This window comes from Lycium barbarum, chromosome 11 (assembly GCF_019175385.1).
Source record: "Lycium barbarum isolate Lr01 chromosome 11, ASM1917538v2, whole genome shotgun sequence".
NCBI classification, from domain to species: domain Eukaryota; kingdom Viridiplantae; phylum Streptophyta; class Magnoliopsida; order Solanales; family Solanaceae; genus Lycium; species Lycium barbarum.
Genome location: NC_083347.1, coordinates 39716178 through 39732774, shown reverse-complemented (window position 1 = coordinate 39732774; position 16597 = coordinate 39716178). Strand labels below are relative to the sequence as shown.

General features: G+C 36.6%; 2 protein-coding genes across 3 annotated transcripts; one reads left to right on the top strand and one right to left on the bottom strand.

The window, feature by feature from the left end:
* The first annotated feature begins 5170 nt into the window (after positions 1 to 5170).
* LOC132616730 (1-aminocyclopropane-1-carboxylate oxidase 1) lies at positions 5171 to 6652 on the top strand. The gene is made up of 3 exons (XM_060331337.1): positions 5171 to 5399; positions 5494 to 5717; positions 5843 to 6652. Exons 1-3 carry the CDS (start codon positions 5226 to 5228, stop codon positions 6420 to 6422), a joined length of 978 nt encoding a protein of 325 aa, XP_060187320.1. The 5' UTR covers positions 5171 to 5225; the 3' UTR covers positions 6423 to 6652.
* A 773-nt stretch (positions 6653 to 7425) lies between these two features.
* On the bottom strand, positions 7426 to 9744 carry LOC132616729 (uncharacterized). 2 transcript variants are annotated; one of them, XM_060331335.1, is made up of 2 exons: positions 9318 to 9744; positions 7426 to 8766 (listed from the first exon to the last, which is right to left on the bottom strand). In XM_060331335.1, exons 1-2 carry the CDS (start codon positions 9509 to 9511, stop codon positions 7482 to 7484), a joined length of 1479 nt encoding a protein of 492 aa, XP_060187318.1. In that variant the 5' UTR covers positions 9512 to 9744; the 3' UTR covers positions 7426 to 7481. The 2 variants fall into 2 exon arrangements, with proteins under 2 accessions (XP_060187318.1, XP_060187319.1); XM_060331336.1 differs by having other exon boundaries at positions 9219 to 9357.
* Positions 9745 to 16597: the final 6853 nt, after the last annotated feature.

Sequence of the window (16597 nt, the reverse complement as noted above, 5' to 3'; positions counted from 1 at the left end):
CTTCATTCTTCCTTTGCTCCTGCAGCTCAGTAATGTTTTCAGTTTTGTTTTGTTCAATCATCTCTTTTCCCCCTTTTGTCACATGCTTATCCTTAAACTTTTCATAAGTGATATTATCTTGCAATTGCTTCTCATTCTTGTTGGCCATGCTGCTTTCCCCTATATCATTGTTTTTCCTGTTTCATTCATCTTTTCTTTTTTATTTTAATATTTCTTTTCCTCTCTAATACCCTGCATGTTTTCATATTGTGTCCCAAGAGTTGACAGTATTTGTAATATTTGGAGAGAGTCTCATATTCTATCTTTTGTACGTAGCTTTTCTGGGGTCTTTCTTCACAAGATCAATCTCAAATAAAGCTTAGTCTTGATTTTATGAGATCTATTTCAACTCTCAGTTGACCATTCCCGATATAATTTTCTTATTAGAAGCATTGTCTAGCACTAGAGGGGTCCAACAGGATCAAAGATTTGTTTCACGTAGTGCCAACTATGCAGTGGTATGGAAGTTCAGGAAGTAACACTCATATAGGAACTATGAGGCTATCTATTTCAGGTTTTCAATCCAGAGACCATTTCGATAACTACATTTGCATACCATCAATCATCATAATTCTGTTAAATCTAACAATATCAAAGTTTTCTTCATTAGTGAAATCAGTAAAGACACTGCGATAATCATATTCTCCGATCTTAGTCATATCTTTGAGAGAGATTTGTTCAACGAAAGAAGATCTTATGCGGTGATTTTGTGTTCTAACTCCCAAGAATCTGCCACTAATGTCAGACAAGATTCCTCTAGCATGACTCCACAATAATCATCCTCTTTAAAATTTCAGCAGACATTCCATTGTGGGTGTTCATTCGAGATTTTACTAATAATTCCTTAGAGAAAAATAGAAGTTGGTTCAGGGATCGCAACAACAATCACATATCTTGATTTCTGTGAAATTTCTTCCGTAGTCTGGTCGCCCCCAGCTACGGGTTCGGGTGGTCTATTAGTTTATTCTGGCGGAGCTCTTGCCGGAGGATCCATGGAGAAAATACTCCTTTTTGAGCAAATTGTTACTGTGCACCAGATTTCGTAGAGCTAGAGAGACAGAAAAAGACTTTGCAAATAGACTTACGTTGCTAAGCGGATCTAAATTGTGAGGAAGGTTGAGCGAAAGTCTAGGAAGGAGCCAGATTAGGAAAGTACGCGGTATTGTCCACTTATATATATATATATATATATATATATATATATATATATATATATATATATATATCAACTCATCTTTATCCCCTTGGCCGTTGATTAATCACTCATTGATCTGCATGAAATATGAGTGGGTTGATTTTTGTTACCTTTTTGTCAATTTACTTCCAACTCAAATCAAATCCGCCAATTTATCACCACTAGAGATTAGTATATCAACTAGAAAAAGCCCAAAATAATTCGTTATCTTTGGACTTGGACTCAAAGTCATCCCTGTTATTTCACTTGGAGCACAAATAATCATCCGATCCTTCTTGTTTATTATATTGGTGCACTTTTTGTTATTGGCTGTGAGCTTTCAGTAGACCTTTTTTTTCTTTCAATATTGCAGCAGCAGTTCCACTACCAAATTAGCAGTTCTAGCACCAATTCCAAGCAATATGACATTACGCGAGTACCACATTATTTGCAACATAATTAAGGATTTCAATAAAAGAGAAAATAAAAGAAAGAAATGAAGATTGTTATTTAAATAGTTCAAAAAAATAAACTTTACTACTTTTCTTATTCTTTTCTGTTTTTGATTCAGTGAAAGTCACAGCTAAGAAAAGATGGGAAAAGAAGAAATAATAGAAGGCTAAAAAGATACTTAGCCGATACTAATATATCGACTGCCTTAAGATAATAGACTACTTCTCGTTTTGTTGTTATCATCACATAATCATCATGATGACTATAATTCGTAATTTTTATTAGATTGACCTCCCTTTCCTTAATATGTTTTGCAGAATTTTATTGCCATGAAAATTGGTAAAAAAGTCAGTAGGTAATCGTTTGTATTTGCAAGCAACGCTCAAATGAAAGCCCATCTAGAAAGGAGTTAAAATTTTAAGGGCAATTAGCATAATTGCCCTTCTTTTTGGGTGCTCTTTAAATTTTGCCTCCTCATATTTGAAATCTTTAAATTTTGCCCTTCGGCTAAAATCCATGGGTTCTAGATTCGAACCCCCACTCAGTCAAAAATTTTAAAAAAATTCGCAAGGCAGAGTTTAAATTTCGCTATGCCCCCACCGACATACACTAGTTAAGGAATTACCAAAATTATGTCGGACCCAGCATACTTATGTCTTATGGGCAGACTTGGCATAAGTATGCCGGGTCCGGCATAACTTTGATAATTCCTTCACAAGTGTATGCCGGGTCTGGCATACTTATGGGCAAACTTTTAGTTAAGCCTTAACTAAAAGTCTTTTCCTAGTTATGCCTTATGGGGCAGACTTTTAGTTAAGGCATAACTAAAAGTATGCCCCATAAGGCATAACTTTTCCTTAAAACATAGACTTTGTCTTATAAGACAAATTTTCAGTTATGCCTTAAGGAAAAGTTCTGTCTTATGGGGCATACTTTTAATTGTGTCTTATGGGGCATACTTTTAGTTGTGTCTTAACTAAAAGTATGCCCCATAAGGCATAAATAGGAAGAGACTTTTAACTAAGGCTTAACTAAAAGTTTGCCCATTAAAAGTTTACCCATAAGTATGCCGGACCCGGCATAAACTTGTTAAGGAATTACCAAAGTTATGCTGGACCCGGCATACTTATGCCAAGTCTGCCCATACATGAGTATGCCGGGTCCGGCATAACTTTGGTAATTCCTTAACAAGTGTATGCCGGGTCCGGCATACATGCGACCTAAACCTTGCCTTGCAATTTTTTTTTTTAATTTATGCTTGAGCGGGGATTCGAACCCAGAACCTCATGATTTCTGCATGAACGCTCAGAGTTGCAACGCGAAGGGCAAAATTTAAAGAACAGCGATATGAGGGGCAAAATTTAAAGACCACCCCAAAAGAAGGGCAATCCGCGCAAAAATAAAATAAAATTATGGTAGCTAATAACATTATTTTACTCTTTTAAAAGCAATACCCATCTTTGGTTATTTGATAATATTTCAAATGGTTCTTGGTATTTAGAGCCAAGAATGGACAATTTGTGAATATTTGCGAGTAGATTTGAAAAACAATATGAGAATTGTGTTTAGTTAAATTGTGAGTTGGAATTTTGTGTCAAAAAAATACAGAAAAAAGAGTACAATAAGAAGCACATGAGCTACTCTTTCTGTTAAAAGTTAACTATTAGTTAGTGGAGATACTAAAAGTGCACCAATTTAGCAAACTAGGAGGACTTTTAGTGCCCCATATAAAAAAATAAGGATAAATTTGTGTCTAAACCCAAAGATGAGGAATGATTTTGGGTCTTTTCTCACAAGCACTACTTCATAAACTTTTGATACCCTCCGAGAACTATAATGTTTCATATCTCGTTCATGTTTCCTCTTTGTTTTCTTTGTCTTGTCATGCTACAAATAAAAAATAGTTCAAAGAGCTTATTATCATTCCCAGAATGCCCAAGTGAAAATCATAGCACCCTCCTTTTATCTACCGCCAAAGTGGATTCTCTTAGACTCGCCAAAATATATTTTTCTGTCAAAATATATTACTCGCCAAAGTGGATTCTCTTAGACTCGCCAATATATATATATATATATATATATATATATATATATATATATATATATATATATATATATATATATATATATATATATATATAAGACATATTCTAATATGCTAAATATTCTCCTATACAACTAATCTCAATTGCCTTTACCAGGCTCTAGACTTGTGAATTCTGACCCGTGAAAAACTAAAAAATCATTCGCTTAACTAATCATTTTGAATATTTGAATATATATATATAGAAATAAGTTATAGCTAGTCGTCAAGTAAGAAGTTATCACACCTTCATGTTTTATGTGACACAATTTTCTTTTTAAAATTTTTGTTAAAAAGAAAAAATACGTACCTCTTTTTTGAAAACTATTTAATCTACTCATTTTCCCCTTAATTACATGATTATTTATCCGGATTAACTTGTTATAAAATTTCAATCTTTTATAAAGAGACACAAAATAAAAAGATCCATAAAACTTTCACCACACTTATTTAAAATGATAATTTTAATTCTTCACATATATTTGACTTACGTATCAAAAGTTTTGTTTAATTTTTTGGCTTCCGTAACCCGTCAAACGACCTCAATAAAATGGGACGGTGGAAGTCCAGCTAGCCTTGCACCCTCAAAGGCGTTTGTTAAATTTATAATCCTTCTTCGTGGAGGAAAAATTAGTCACTTGGTAAAAACCGATTCTTAATCTAATCAGAACAGTCCCCAAGATGTGTATTCTATATTTGTCATTTTCATTTCATTAGATCCTAATTGGGAGTGAAAACAATACCAGGTTTAAACAAAACCAGGTTCCTATTTTTAAATGAACAGAGGCAGGGAAAGTATCTCAATGCCTTTGAAGAGAATACTACATGTCAACATCTAAGCAATGACATAAAACCAATTGGTAAACGCTAGAAATCACAAATAACAAAGATACAGTTCAGTTGGGATATTGGTTCAGCATAATGTTCAAAGTGACATCTTAAAAAAATGATTAAAACAGCTAGTTTGAAAACAAGTCATATCCAATAAGTTTTAAAACCACAACCGCCCATTGGAATCTAGTAGTACCATTCAATTACCTATGCTAAATTATTTCCATCAGCCACTGCCCCTGGTTTCTTAAAAACAGCAAATTGCAATATATTAGGAAACCCCAACTACCGTAGATTACTAAAAGAACATAAACAAGTCCAAGTTGACCATTACAAAATTCAGAGAACATGCATGCAAGGAATTTTTATGTGGCATGAAAGCATTCTATCAGGAAACTTCTTACCTACATATCAAAGGTTAATTTGTAAGACAAAAATGGGCTATAGATTAGTCAAAACATAAAATAACAGCACCAATCACATGGGTTTTGATATGAGGTGAATTTGGACACACGACTATTCTTTTCTCATCCCAAAGCACCCAATAATTTCTCCTAGGTTTTAACTGCGACTACCGGCTATTCAAATCTAACTGTTTTCTTATTAGCCCCACCAGGTAAAAATATTCTACTCCTACGGCTATATATGGTCCGCCAAAAACGTTCATTTCCTTCACATTACTTTCCTTTCCTTCATACTGAACTAGCAAAAAAGACAATGGAGTTTCCGGTAATCGACTTCAGTAAGCTTGACGGTGAGGAGAGAAGTGCAACCATGGCACTTCTCCATCAGGCTTGTGAGAAATGGGGCTTCTTTATGGTAATAAAATGAAGTGTATATTTCCGATGTTAAGTAGTAGTAGTACTTTATTCATAAGATACTAATACGGACAGGAAATGTTCAATTTATGCAGATAGAGAACCATGGAATTGACACTAACTTGATGGACAATGTGAAGCAGCTGGTAAATCAGCACTATGAAGCCAACATGAGGAAACGCTTCTATGAATCGGAGCTACCTATGACCTTAGAGAAGAATGAAACCATCAGCAACACAGACTGGGAAAGTACATTCTTTCTTTGGCATCGTCCAACTTCTAACATCTATGAGATTCAAGGTCTCTCAAAGGATCTTTGGTAAGACAACAACACCAGAGCATAAAGCTTCAACAGTTCAATAAATATAATAGAATTAATGAGCACACACGTACAGCCTATCTATGTCAATATTGAATTTCACATTTGAACTATGTTGTGTGCAGCAAAGCAGTAGATGACTACATTGATCAGCTGATCAAGCTAGCAGAAAATCTTTCAGAACTAATGTGTGAGAACCTTGGCCTAGAGAAGAGTTACATCAAAGAAGCATTTTCAGGGAGCAAAGGTCCTTGTGTTGGAACAAAAGTGGCAATATATCCTCAATGTCCTCGCCCTGATTTGGTCAGGGGATTGCGCGAGCACACAGACGCTGGTGGTATCATACTCTTACTCCAAGACGAACAAGTTCCTGGTCTGGAATTCTTCAAAGACGGACATTGGGTGAATATTCCACCTTCCAAGAACAACAGAATTTTTGTAAACATTGGTGACCAGATCGAAATTTTGAGCAATGGGATGTATAAGAGTATTCAACACCGAGTGATGGCTGAAAGGGATGGGAATAGACTTTCCATTGCCACCTTTTACAACCCTGCTGGTGAGGCCATCATTTCTCCAGCACCAAAGCTCTTGTATCCTTGTCACCTCCGCTTTCAAGATTATCTGAATCTTTATTCCAAAACAAAATTTGCGGAAAAATGCCCCAGATTTGAGTCTGCGAAAACATTGGCCAATGGGCACTAAGACTTCACCTTGAAAAAGAATGATTATTCGTTCCAAGTTTATGTATTTGTTACTTATCATTTGAGTGCTCTGTTTTCCCCTTCTTCTTTTTTTCTTTCTTTCATTTTGGGCATTCTTTGTGGTTAAAGTTCAAGAGAAGCTAATGTATATAGGCTTCCTTTATCATGTAAGATTGCATTAAAAGTTTTTAAGGTCAAAGTTAGGGTTGCTTTGAAAAGCTGTTACACATAGACCAATGACTCTTACAGGAGCAAAAATAAGTTGATCAATGTTTTGGTTGTACAGTAAAAGAAAACTAACTCCACAGAGCATGTACTGGTAGTGGCTGATAGATGATTATCCATTACCTATCGCCCGTGAGCATAAAAATCTTTCCACGAAGAATAATATGTATAAGACTAAATTCACTAAATTTTATTATTTGGCAACAGTGAGACAGCATCATTTGCAGACTTAAATGCAAATTCCTGGGGGGGGAGGAAGTGTTTCTAACACTCTTTCACACGTCCTCCATTCAAATGTTAGGTTTGTCCACCAGATTGTTCAACATCCGTCCTTGCGTTTTCAATCCATACAAACCCAAGACAAGGAAGAACACTTCTCTTGTATTTCATGACATAAGGGTATTAATTTCATAATAATTACTATTGAAAAATAGCCCCCAGAGCTTTTGTCTGGTGGCAAGTGCGGAGCATGATGTGTGGGTGAGGCGCATGTCACGGGTTTGAACTCTACTGCACACAAAAACCTGTATTTAAATGGGGAGAAGAGTAGACAGTAGAGTAGTGAGCCCATTGTTCACCGAGTTTTGAATCGTGCGCTACTGGCCCTCGGGGATTTTCAGTTATCAAAACAAACTACTACTGAAAATACAGCTTTTTGATTCAGTAAAAACTATTAAGAAATACCATCTGTATATAGAACCAGTTAGTTCCTACCAAACCTGTTTGAAAATCGTTATAGTAGCTTCCTAAAGAAACTAGGTCCAAAAAGATGATCCAAGTCAGGGAACAATAATGCACTTCACGAAGCTCTTCGTTTAACAAGGTATAGAACCACTTACAAAGTAGACAATTTTGACAACACAGATTTGGTCACCAGAGTATTTGTATGCTGAGTGGCTTCTGTGAGTAAGGATTTTTGAGATTTCAACATAGGAGCACATTTGGTGACAAAACATAATAGGAAGTTTCCAAATTTCAAAGACTTTGAAAACCTGTCAGCAGATTCCCAAGCATGCTGAACAAGTCTATCGATTGAGTCTTGCGTCAAATGAATGTTATGATTTAGGATATTTTGCATCAAATTGAATAATGAATCCGTCCATACCAATTTACTGCCAATTAAGGACTGATGACAGGGAAGGCAGATGAATTTCTTCAGATCGTCCTCGTTACTGAGAAGTTTCTGGCAGAAGGCAGAAACATGGCCTTGGTGCAAAGATTCTGTGACTATCCGTGTTAGCACATTACAAATAGGGCTATTTATGCCTTCTGTTCTAAGTATCAGGGGCAATAGCAGTGCATACTCTGCAGCTCGCTGATGAATTTTACAGTACTCTATTGTTGCCGTTAGTAACACACGAGAAGCTGGTTCTTTCAAAACCAACAACTTGGGAAGAATAACAGAACAAAGAATGTGACTCCGCCAACCAAGTTCATCTTCATTCCCGTCTAGAAGATTGGACACTAAAACTGAAGTAATCTCATCATCAGCTCTCCAAGGTTCAATTTTACCCAAAATAGCCAGAGACTGACTCCCTCCTTTACAAAGTTCCCGAATTTCCCCAGCCAATTCCACAGCCTTAGAAGTAGACTGAAGAGACAACAACCGGTCTTTCAAGCGCTCCACCAGTTCTTCAACTTGAGGGTTCAAGAACTCATCTACCTCCTTAATCACTTCATCAACCTCCTCAATCACTTGTTCCACAATTTCTCGTTTACCTTCTTCAAATTCAATCATAGGATCATCATTTTCTCCACAACTACTGAATTGCATCGCCAAGTTGAACTGTTTCTGCGATATAGGCAGCCACGGAAGCATCAAATCAGTTTCATCGACATCATCCTTAAGCCAATCGGGTAATGACCTAAACTCATTCTCCACTTGTTCTTCTTCAGAATCCAAGTTCAAGCTAGAAAACCATTCGTAGTTTGACCTAGACACAACGTCAAGCAACTGATGTGCAGCCCGCTTTACCCAAAAATCAAGCTTTTCGCCCTCCTTCAACATAGTTTCTGCGAGCTGACACAATTCGCTTTCACAAAATCTCCGGCAATCATAATGAAGAAACGACAAAACACGGGCTTGAACTGCATTTGGTAGAGTCTGTATCCACATAACCCTGCCAAACCAATCATAACTCCAAATTTTACTACATGTAACTAGACCTAGAGAAAAATAAAATCAAGAAAAACACAACCCCAACTCATCCATGTTCAATTGTACATGAAGTTAAACTGGTAAACAAGTATGCCTCAATTTTAAGCTCTTAGGCGTCGTTTGGTAAGTGGTATATCGGGACTAAATTTGGAATTAAATTTATACCTATTTGCTACCATCTGTTTCAATTTGTCTTTCTGGTTTTATCTTTGACACAGAGTTTAACAAAATTAAACAAGACTTTTGATTCTGGTGATCTTAAATTAAAAATATGCAGGATGTACCAATACATCCTTTAATCTTGTGGGCATGCCATGTGAGTAGAGAGTTGTAAAAAAAGAGATAGACATACTTTTTTCAAACGGACTAATAAGAAAAATAAGATAATCAAATTAAATAATTATTTTATCTCACCTCCCAAATGATATAAATTAGTCAATAATGCGGAGATAATTTAGTCAACGAACCAAACGATCTTGGTAAAATAAAAGCCAATACAAATGAATGAATTACCGTTTTGTATGAGATGGAGAAGAAGAATCTGTTATGGTGATGTGGGTTGGTTTGGTGAGGAGTGAAAGGAAGGAGGATGTTGAAATGGTGGTGGGGCCAGGCTGGTTGAAAGATTGTTGTAACCATAGAGATGCTTGGGTTTCTGGACAAGGGGAGTTCAAGAATATCTCAAACAATGGTACCCAACATTCCATTTTGAGATTTCTGGCTCTTTTTTTGTGTGGGTTTGATATTCCAAATTTTGATAACTTTTTCTGAAACCCAACTTGTAACTGCGTCTGCGTGAGTCAAAGTTTAAACTTGCTGGAACTCCAGTGGACGACTATAAAGACTTGGATTTCAATTGGGTGTTGGGACTACATGTCAAGAATCATCAAGTTCTAGTATGAATTTGTAATTTGTTCAAGAAGCTCACTCAAATCAAAGAATTAACTGATGATGACCAAATAGTCTTCAAATTAAGGTCATGTGTGGGGCCAGCCCACATCAAAAGCCAATTAAATTTGAGATTAAAAAGATTGAAGTCTAAAATGTAATTTTTCAAACTTTTTAATTTTTTACAAAATACAAAAAAAACCCAAAACACTCATCCATTATACTAAAACACCCACTTATTATTCAAAACATCCAAACCGTTGTTCCCTTCCCACAACTCCCTCACGCTTCTTCCATATTTCAAAATCAAAACTTCCAAGCAAACTGTTCATCTTCTTCTTCACTTCGACGTCTCTCATCTCTCCTCTTTTCTTGTCATCGTCTTCTTCATTTTGACGTCTCTCTTGTCTGTTGGTGCCGGTGCTGCTGCTTCTTCTTTAATATCAAGGTAAAGTTTTTGTTTCACTTGTTCCAAAAGTTATTTGGTAGAAATTGATGATTTTGGTTATAGAAAAAGAAGAAGAAGAACATGGGTTTGTCTTTAATGTTGTTTATTTTGTTGTTCCATGTTTGAGAAACCCTTATTTGGGGTATTTGTTTGACTTGTAGGGGTTTTTACGTTGGTAAATAGTGTACGTTGTTGTCAAATTATGGTTTTTTGTGAGGTTTTTGTTCTTGTTCTCCTTAGGATTTTGAAAAAATGGCTTGCAATCTTGTTGACTTTTTCCAACAGATGAGTATGTTGCTGCAACAACTTCAGCACTTGTTTGACAGTTGCAAACATTTGCTGAGGTTGCTTGCTTTAAAAACCTCTATTTGGTGTATTTTGTAGTGAAATAGTATTGTTGGTGTTATATCCCGTATTTTGTACATTCGGATATTTCGAGATAGTCGTGGTAAGTTAAGGGCAAGACTATTTTCCGGAATTATTTTAATACACAAGTTGTTTATTAGTACGGAACTGTTAAGGAAGGCTAGGGGTAAAAAGGGAAATTCACAAAGGGGTTCATGGAAATATTGAGGAAAGGCTAGGGGTAGAAAGGGAAAAACAAAAAAAAAATGGTCTTGCAAGTCACCTTGGCCGTGTGGCTTGGTGTGGGTCCCACCCATGGCTTGGCCAATTGGCTCAAGCCATGAGTGGGGACATGTGTTCCTCTCATATTTGTGGGAGGCACCTATATATATATATATATATATATATATATATATATATATATATATTAGCAAGAGACAATCATCTAGAGGTTTCATTTTCTTACAACATAAGAAGACTTGAAGAGGAAAAAAAAAAAGGGCCATTCGGCCAAGGTTGGCCGAACATGAGCCATGGAAGTTGATCAAGAGAAAAATATTTTCTTCTAGTATTCCCATCAATTGGAACGTCCTCATTAACGTGGAGTGGTTGTTGGAGTAAGCAAAGCATTCGTTGTGCAAGTTGTAAACTCTAGCCGAGTAAGAAGATGAGTGGGAAAAGGTATGTGTTCAATCTTCTTTTACATGTGTTAGGAATGATTTGCGCATGTTATAGTGTGTAGAAATGGATGAAATTCATGGAACTATGTATGTTGGAGTGAGGCCGTGTAGGTGTTGTATTGTGTAGAAGTGATGAACTAATTTTACTTAGTATTTTAATTCTTGTTGTAGTAGATTCTATGATGTAAAATGAAGATTTAACGACTTGAAATGAAGTGGTGATCGTTTGTGGGTTGTTGTAGAAGTTAATGCGATTTAATATGGTTTCTTATAATTATGAGAATGATGTTGTTAATGTGTAGATTGTTGGCGTAGTTCATGAATTTGGAAGAAAAGAATGTGTTGTTGTTGTCCTTATTAAGTTTGGAAGATTTCGGATTATTGTCGATAAATTGGCCGAGTTGAATTCTTGGATTGTTGTTGATAATTTGGCCGAGTTGGATTCTCGGGGTTGGTTGAATTTACAGGGGAAATGCTGCCGAAATTTCGGCAGATTATAAATGATTTATTTGGAAGACTAAGATAAGTGTGTGATGATGAGTCTAATGATTATGTAAATCCTTTTGAATGTAGACTAACGAGCTTGGACAAATAAGCGTAGCTAATAGGACGTGGAGCAGGTATGTAAGGCTTACCCTTTCTTTCTTTTGGCATGATCCTTATGAAATAAACAGACAAAGTATATGTATGATTTCAAAGAAACTCCTATTCTTAGAGCCACTAGGATGGCTAATGTTCTCGACTTTCGAAAAACTGTTTTGCTATGTCTTGATACGTGTGTATGGTTCCAAAAGTTCTATTTTGATTTGATCCATAGTGATATTCGAAAAGTACGTAATATGACTATTGTTTTGATTTTCCAAAGATAGCTTCTGAAACGTTCAAAGAGGTTTCTGTACTAAAATGTCCATAACTTTCTTATACTAACTCGGAATTACCCGAAACGTGTTTACGGCCCTTCTAGTGTCGTTTTGTGTACTTATCCGTTGAGTCTTAAAAATTGATTTGTGTGCATATAGTTTCTCACTACTCTGCTCGTGCATGCCTCAATAGATCCTTCACTGCGTCCCGGGCCAGGGCATGTTCTCATGCGTATTCCGCTGCATTGTTCACCGCGTCCCTCACTAGAGGGCCGGGGCACGTTATATATATATATATATATATATGATATGATGACGGGGTGGCGGCCAGGATGGCATATGATGATCCTATTCACCGCGTCCCTCACTAGAGGGCCGGGGCACGTTACATGCATATATGATACATGATATTGACATACATGATTTTATTCACCGCGTCCCTCACTAGAGGGCCGGGGCACGTTATATGTATATATGATATATGATGATGACATACATGATTTTCATTTCAAAAGGCAAGTGCATTGATGTTTTTTTAAAAAAGTCATACTTGTCTTTGGTAAATCTCTGTTTCAGTTATGATCTGCTTTACTGTATTTCATGCCTTACATACTCAGTATATATTCCGTACTGACCCCCTTTCTTCGGGGGCTGCGTTTCATGCCACGCAGGTACACTCAGATGAGTAGAAGACTTTGCTAGAAGGTGTTTCAGCGGGATTGGCGAGCTCCACTTCCTTCCGGAGTGTTGCCGAGTCAGAGTACATATGTTATGATTTCTGATTGATGTTAGAGACTTTGCAGACAAATTCGTGGGTATAGAATGTCAGTCTTGTAAGCGGCTCCACCAGCCGATGTGTCATTATGCATAATGTCATGAGTTTCGTATGATTACAGATTTTCCTTGACTTGAGAACGATGAAAAGAAAGTTTCTGAAAGCCTTTACTATGTATGTCATTTTTATTTGATTTAAGAGTCCAAAGAGATTACGTGTGTAGTAAGAGTCAGCGGGTTCGCTCGGCTCCGAATGTGGGGTCGGGTGCCCATCACACCCTAGCAAGATTAGGGTGTGACAGTTGGTGTTGGTGTTGGTATTGGTGTTGTCCTGTTATGGTATGGTTTAGGAAAAGAAAGGATAAACAATTATTGCACATACATTTGGTGTATTTTTTTAACTTGTATGATTGTGTGTCTGTAGTAGATGGTTTTGTTGTTGTCTTGGAAGTAGATGCTTGTTGTTTTGGTTTGGTTCAGTGTTTAAGAAAAGCTTGGATAAAATCCATCTTGTTGTTGTTATTGTTGTTGTTGTTGTTGTTGTGTATTTGTAGTGAAATAAATGATTTTTTCAGTTGTTGTCCTGGTATGGTTCAGGGTTTAGGAGTAGATATCCAACAGATGGTTTTTTTTATTCTTGTCCTAGTATTTATCTAGTTCTGTTTATAGAAGCTATGTCCAACAGATTTTTAGTTGTTGCAATAATTTCTACACTTGTGCCAACAAGTAGATAATATGTTGCAAAAACTACAAATCTGTTGGACATAACTTCAGTTATTTGGTTCTATTTGTAGAAGATGTCCGACAGATTTGTAGTTGTTGCAACAAGTTATACACTTGTTGCGACAAGTATACAATCTGTTGCGACAACTATAAATCTGTTGGACATAGTTTCAGTTATTTGGTTCTGTTTGTAGAAGATATCCAACAGATTTGTAATTGTTGCAACAAGTTATACACTTGTTGCAACAAGTATATAATCTGTTGCAACAACTACAAATCTGTTGGACATAGCTTCAGTTTTTTGGTTCTGTTTGTAGAAGATATCCAACAGATTTTTAGTTGTTGCAACAAGTTATACACTTATTGCAACAACTATACAATATGTTGCAACAACTACAAATCTGTTGGACATAGCTTCAGTTTTTTGGTTCCGTTTGTAGAAGTATCCAACAGATTTTTAGTTGTTGCAACAAGTTATACACTTGTTGCAATAAGTATACAATATGTTGCAACAACTACAAGTTTGTTGGACATTGCTTCATTTATTTGGTTGTGTTTGTAGAAGATATCCAACAACTTAATCACTTATTCAACAAGTGAAGAATCTGTTGCAACAACATATTCACTTGTTGCAACAGTTACATCATTTGTTGCAACAAATTCTTCAGTTGTTGGGGAATTCTGTTACTTTTTGTATTTTGTTTAATCAAATGCTGCACTTCTTATTGTCTGTTTACTTTGAATGATGCACTAATCAGTTGAAGCTTCTTTTTTTCTCCTGTGTGTAGATAAAATGTCTCCAGCCAAAAGAAAAGTTGAGAAATCAACTGAGGGTCATAGAGATAATAAAAAAGCTAGAGTGCAGTCACCATTAGAGAATCTTGCTGATTTAGCAAAATCTATTGTTGAATCAGCAAATATAGAGGAAACAAACAGCCAAACTGACAATCAATCCTTAGAAAGAGAGGAAGTACAGAGCCAAGAAGCAGTAGATACAAAATGAACAAAGTGAAGAAGAATTAGAAGCTGAAGAAACTGCTGATGGAGTAGATGAAGGAGATGGAGTGGATGAAGATGATGAAAAGGATAGTGCTTCCAAAAATACAGTTCACTTGTCGACGTTCATAGCTGAATTAAGAACAAAGAAGAGAAATAGTGTGAATGCCAATTTAATTGCAGAATCTTATAGTAGATTGGACATAGATCATAACAGACCTTCCATTGACGAGGTCGTCAAAGTTTTTAGTATTTACAAGTATGCCGTGAGGATGCCGTTGAATGAAAATAATGATTTGACTGTTGATCTTGCGGTCAAATCAGGCATGGGGAAAGAACTTTGATAAGTTTACGCTAATTCTTAAAAAGCAGGGGTTGGAGGATTTCTTTAGGAAAAGTTGTTTTAGGGTGTATTTGGATCTTCCTGAAGAGACCGGTGCACGGTTTCAAATAACAATGGTATATGGGCTTATGAAGCGTATGATTCTTTCGGATGCAAAGGATGAGCTTTGGATTAATTATTGTGTCATGTCGGTGTGCTTTGGTTTGAAAGAGTTTGCCATAGTTACTGGCCTTAGATGTCATCCTTGTGAGCTTCCTACTGTTGTATTGAATAAGCCAGCCCGGACTAGTAAGACAGCCAAAGAAGCCAAGAAAGTAGGAAAGGTGGAAAAGATGAGAGTGAAACTGGTTTGGTGGAGTTAGTTGGAAAAAGCTACAAAGGAGATAAGTTGCTTGTAGATTTGCAGTCCAAAACCATGTTAAAAAAGCATAAGCAATCCTTGTGTTTAGTTTGGTTTGTGCATTGTGTTCTTATGGAAAAAGATACAAATCTCAATATACCACTTGGTTTGCTTAAACTTGCGGAGGACTATGAGGCATTCAACAATCATGGATGGGGCCGGGAAAGCTTCAAGTTGACTATTTATCGAGAGAGCTTAAGCCAACAGTGAAGACGGTCAATCTATATGGCCTCCCTTGGGCTTTCATGGTAAAGCATTTGCAATGTCAATTTCTTGTATTTTTTGTATTTCTATCATCATTCTGATTTTGCTGGTATCTTGTTTTCTAGGCTTGGGCATTTGAAGCCATTCCTCACCTCCGGCAACAAGTGAAGGACTATCCTTCAGAAGTGTCTTTTTCAAGAATGCTTAGATAGCTGACTGCAAAGAGCAACACAAGATTGAGTGTTGATATTTTTAACCCTCATTTGGAAGAGGTAAGCCTTAAGATATGTATATAGCATAAACTTAGTCATCTGTTGGATAATGTCCAACAAGTATGACATCTGTTGCAACAAGTTACTAATCTATTGGACAATGTCCAACAAGTATGACACATGTTCCAACAACCTAGTCACTTGTTGCATTTCATGATTTAGGACTATTTTAATATACCTACTTTTTTGTTGTAGGTTGTGCACCCATGGCTTGTCTCGAAAGTACAAGAGTTGGAGATGCCATTCCTTGTTTCCTTTGTGCCCTTACAATCTGTTCCTGATAAAATGATTGAGGGGTTGAAATTAGAATTGGCTGGAGTGACAGCCATCAAAAGAGAATCAGCTGTGGTAGATGTTGGTGGTGGTGGTGTTGTTGCTGGTGGTCAACTTGATGTTCATGATGTTGCGGCAGAAATTACCAGTGAAAAAATAATAGATGATGATGTTGATGTTGGTAGACAAACTCCAATTGGTGGTGTTGTTGGTGGACAAACTCCAATTGGTGGTGATGTTGGTGGACAAACTCCAATTGGTGGAGATGTTAGTTGTAGTGGATTTGGTGGTAGATTTTCCTTTGTTGGTGCCAGCACATCGAAATGTGCTTGTGAATGCACCTCTTGCAAGCGGCGAATGGATGATTTGATAAAAAATGTTGAGAAGTTGGTGAAGGCACAAAAAGACACAAATTCTGCTTTACAGAGTTTGTTATCCAAGAAGGGAGTCAATCCATCCAAGAAGCTGACCTCACCGTATACTCCTAATCGCATTCACAAGAAGGGAAAAACAATTTCCAAGGCACTTGCCGATGTTAGGTCAAGCAAATCTTCTACACCCTACAAGGCAGCTGCTGTTGTTAATCT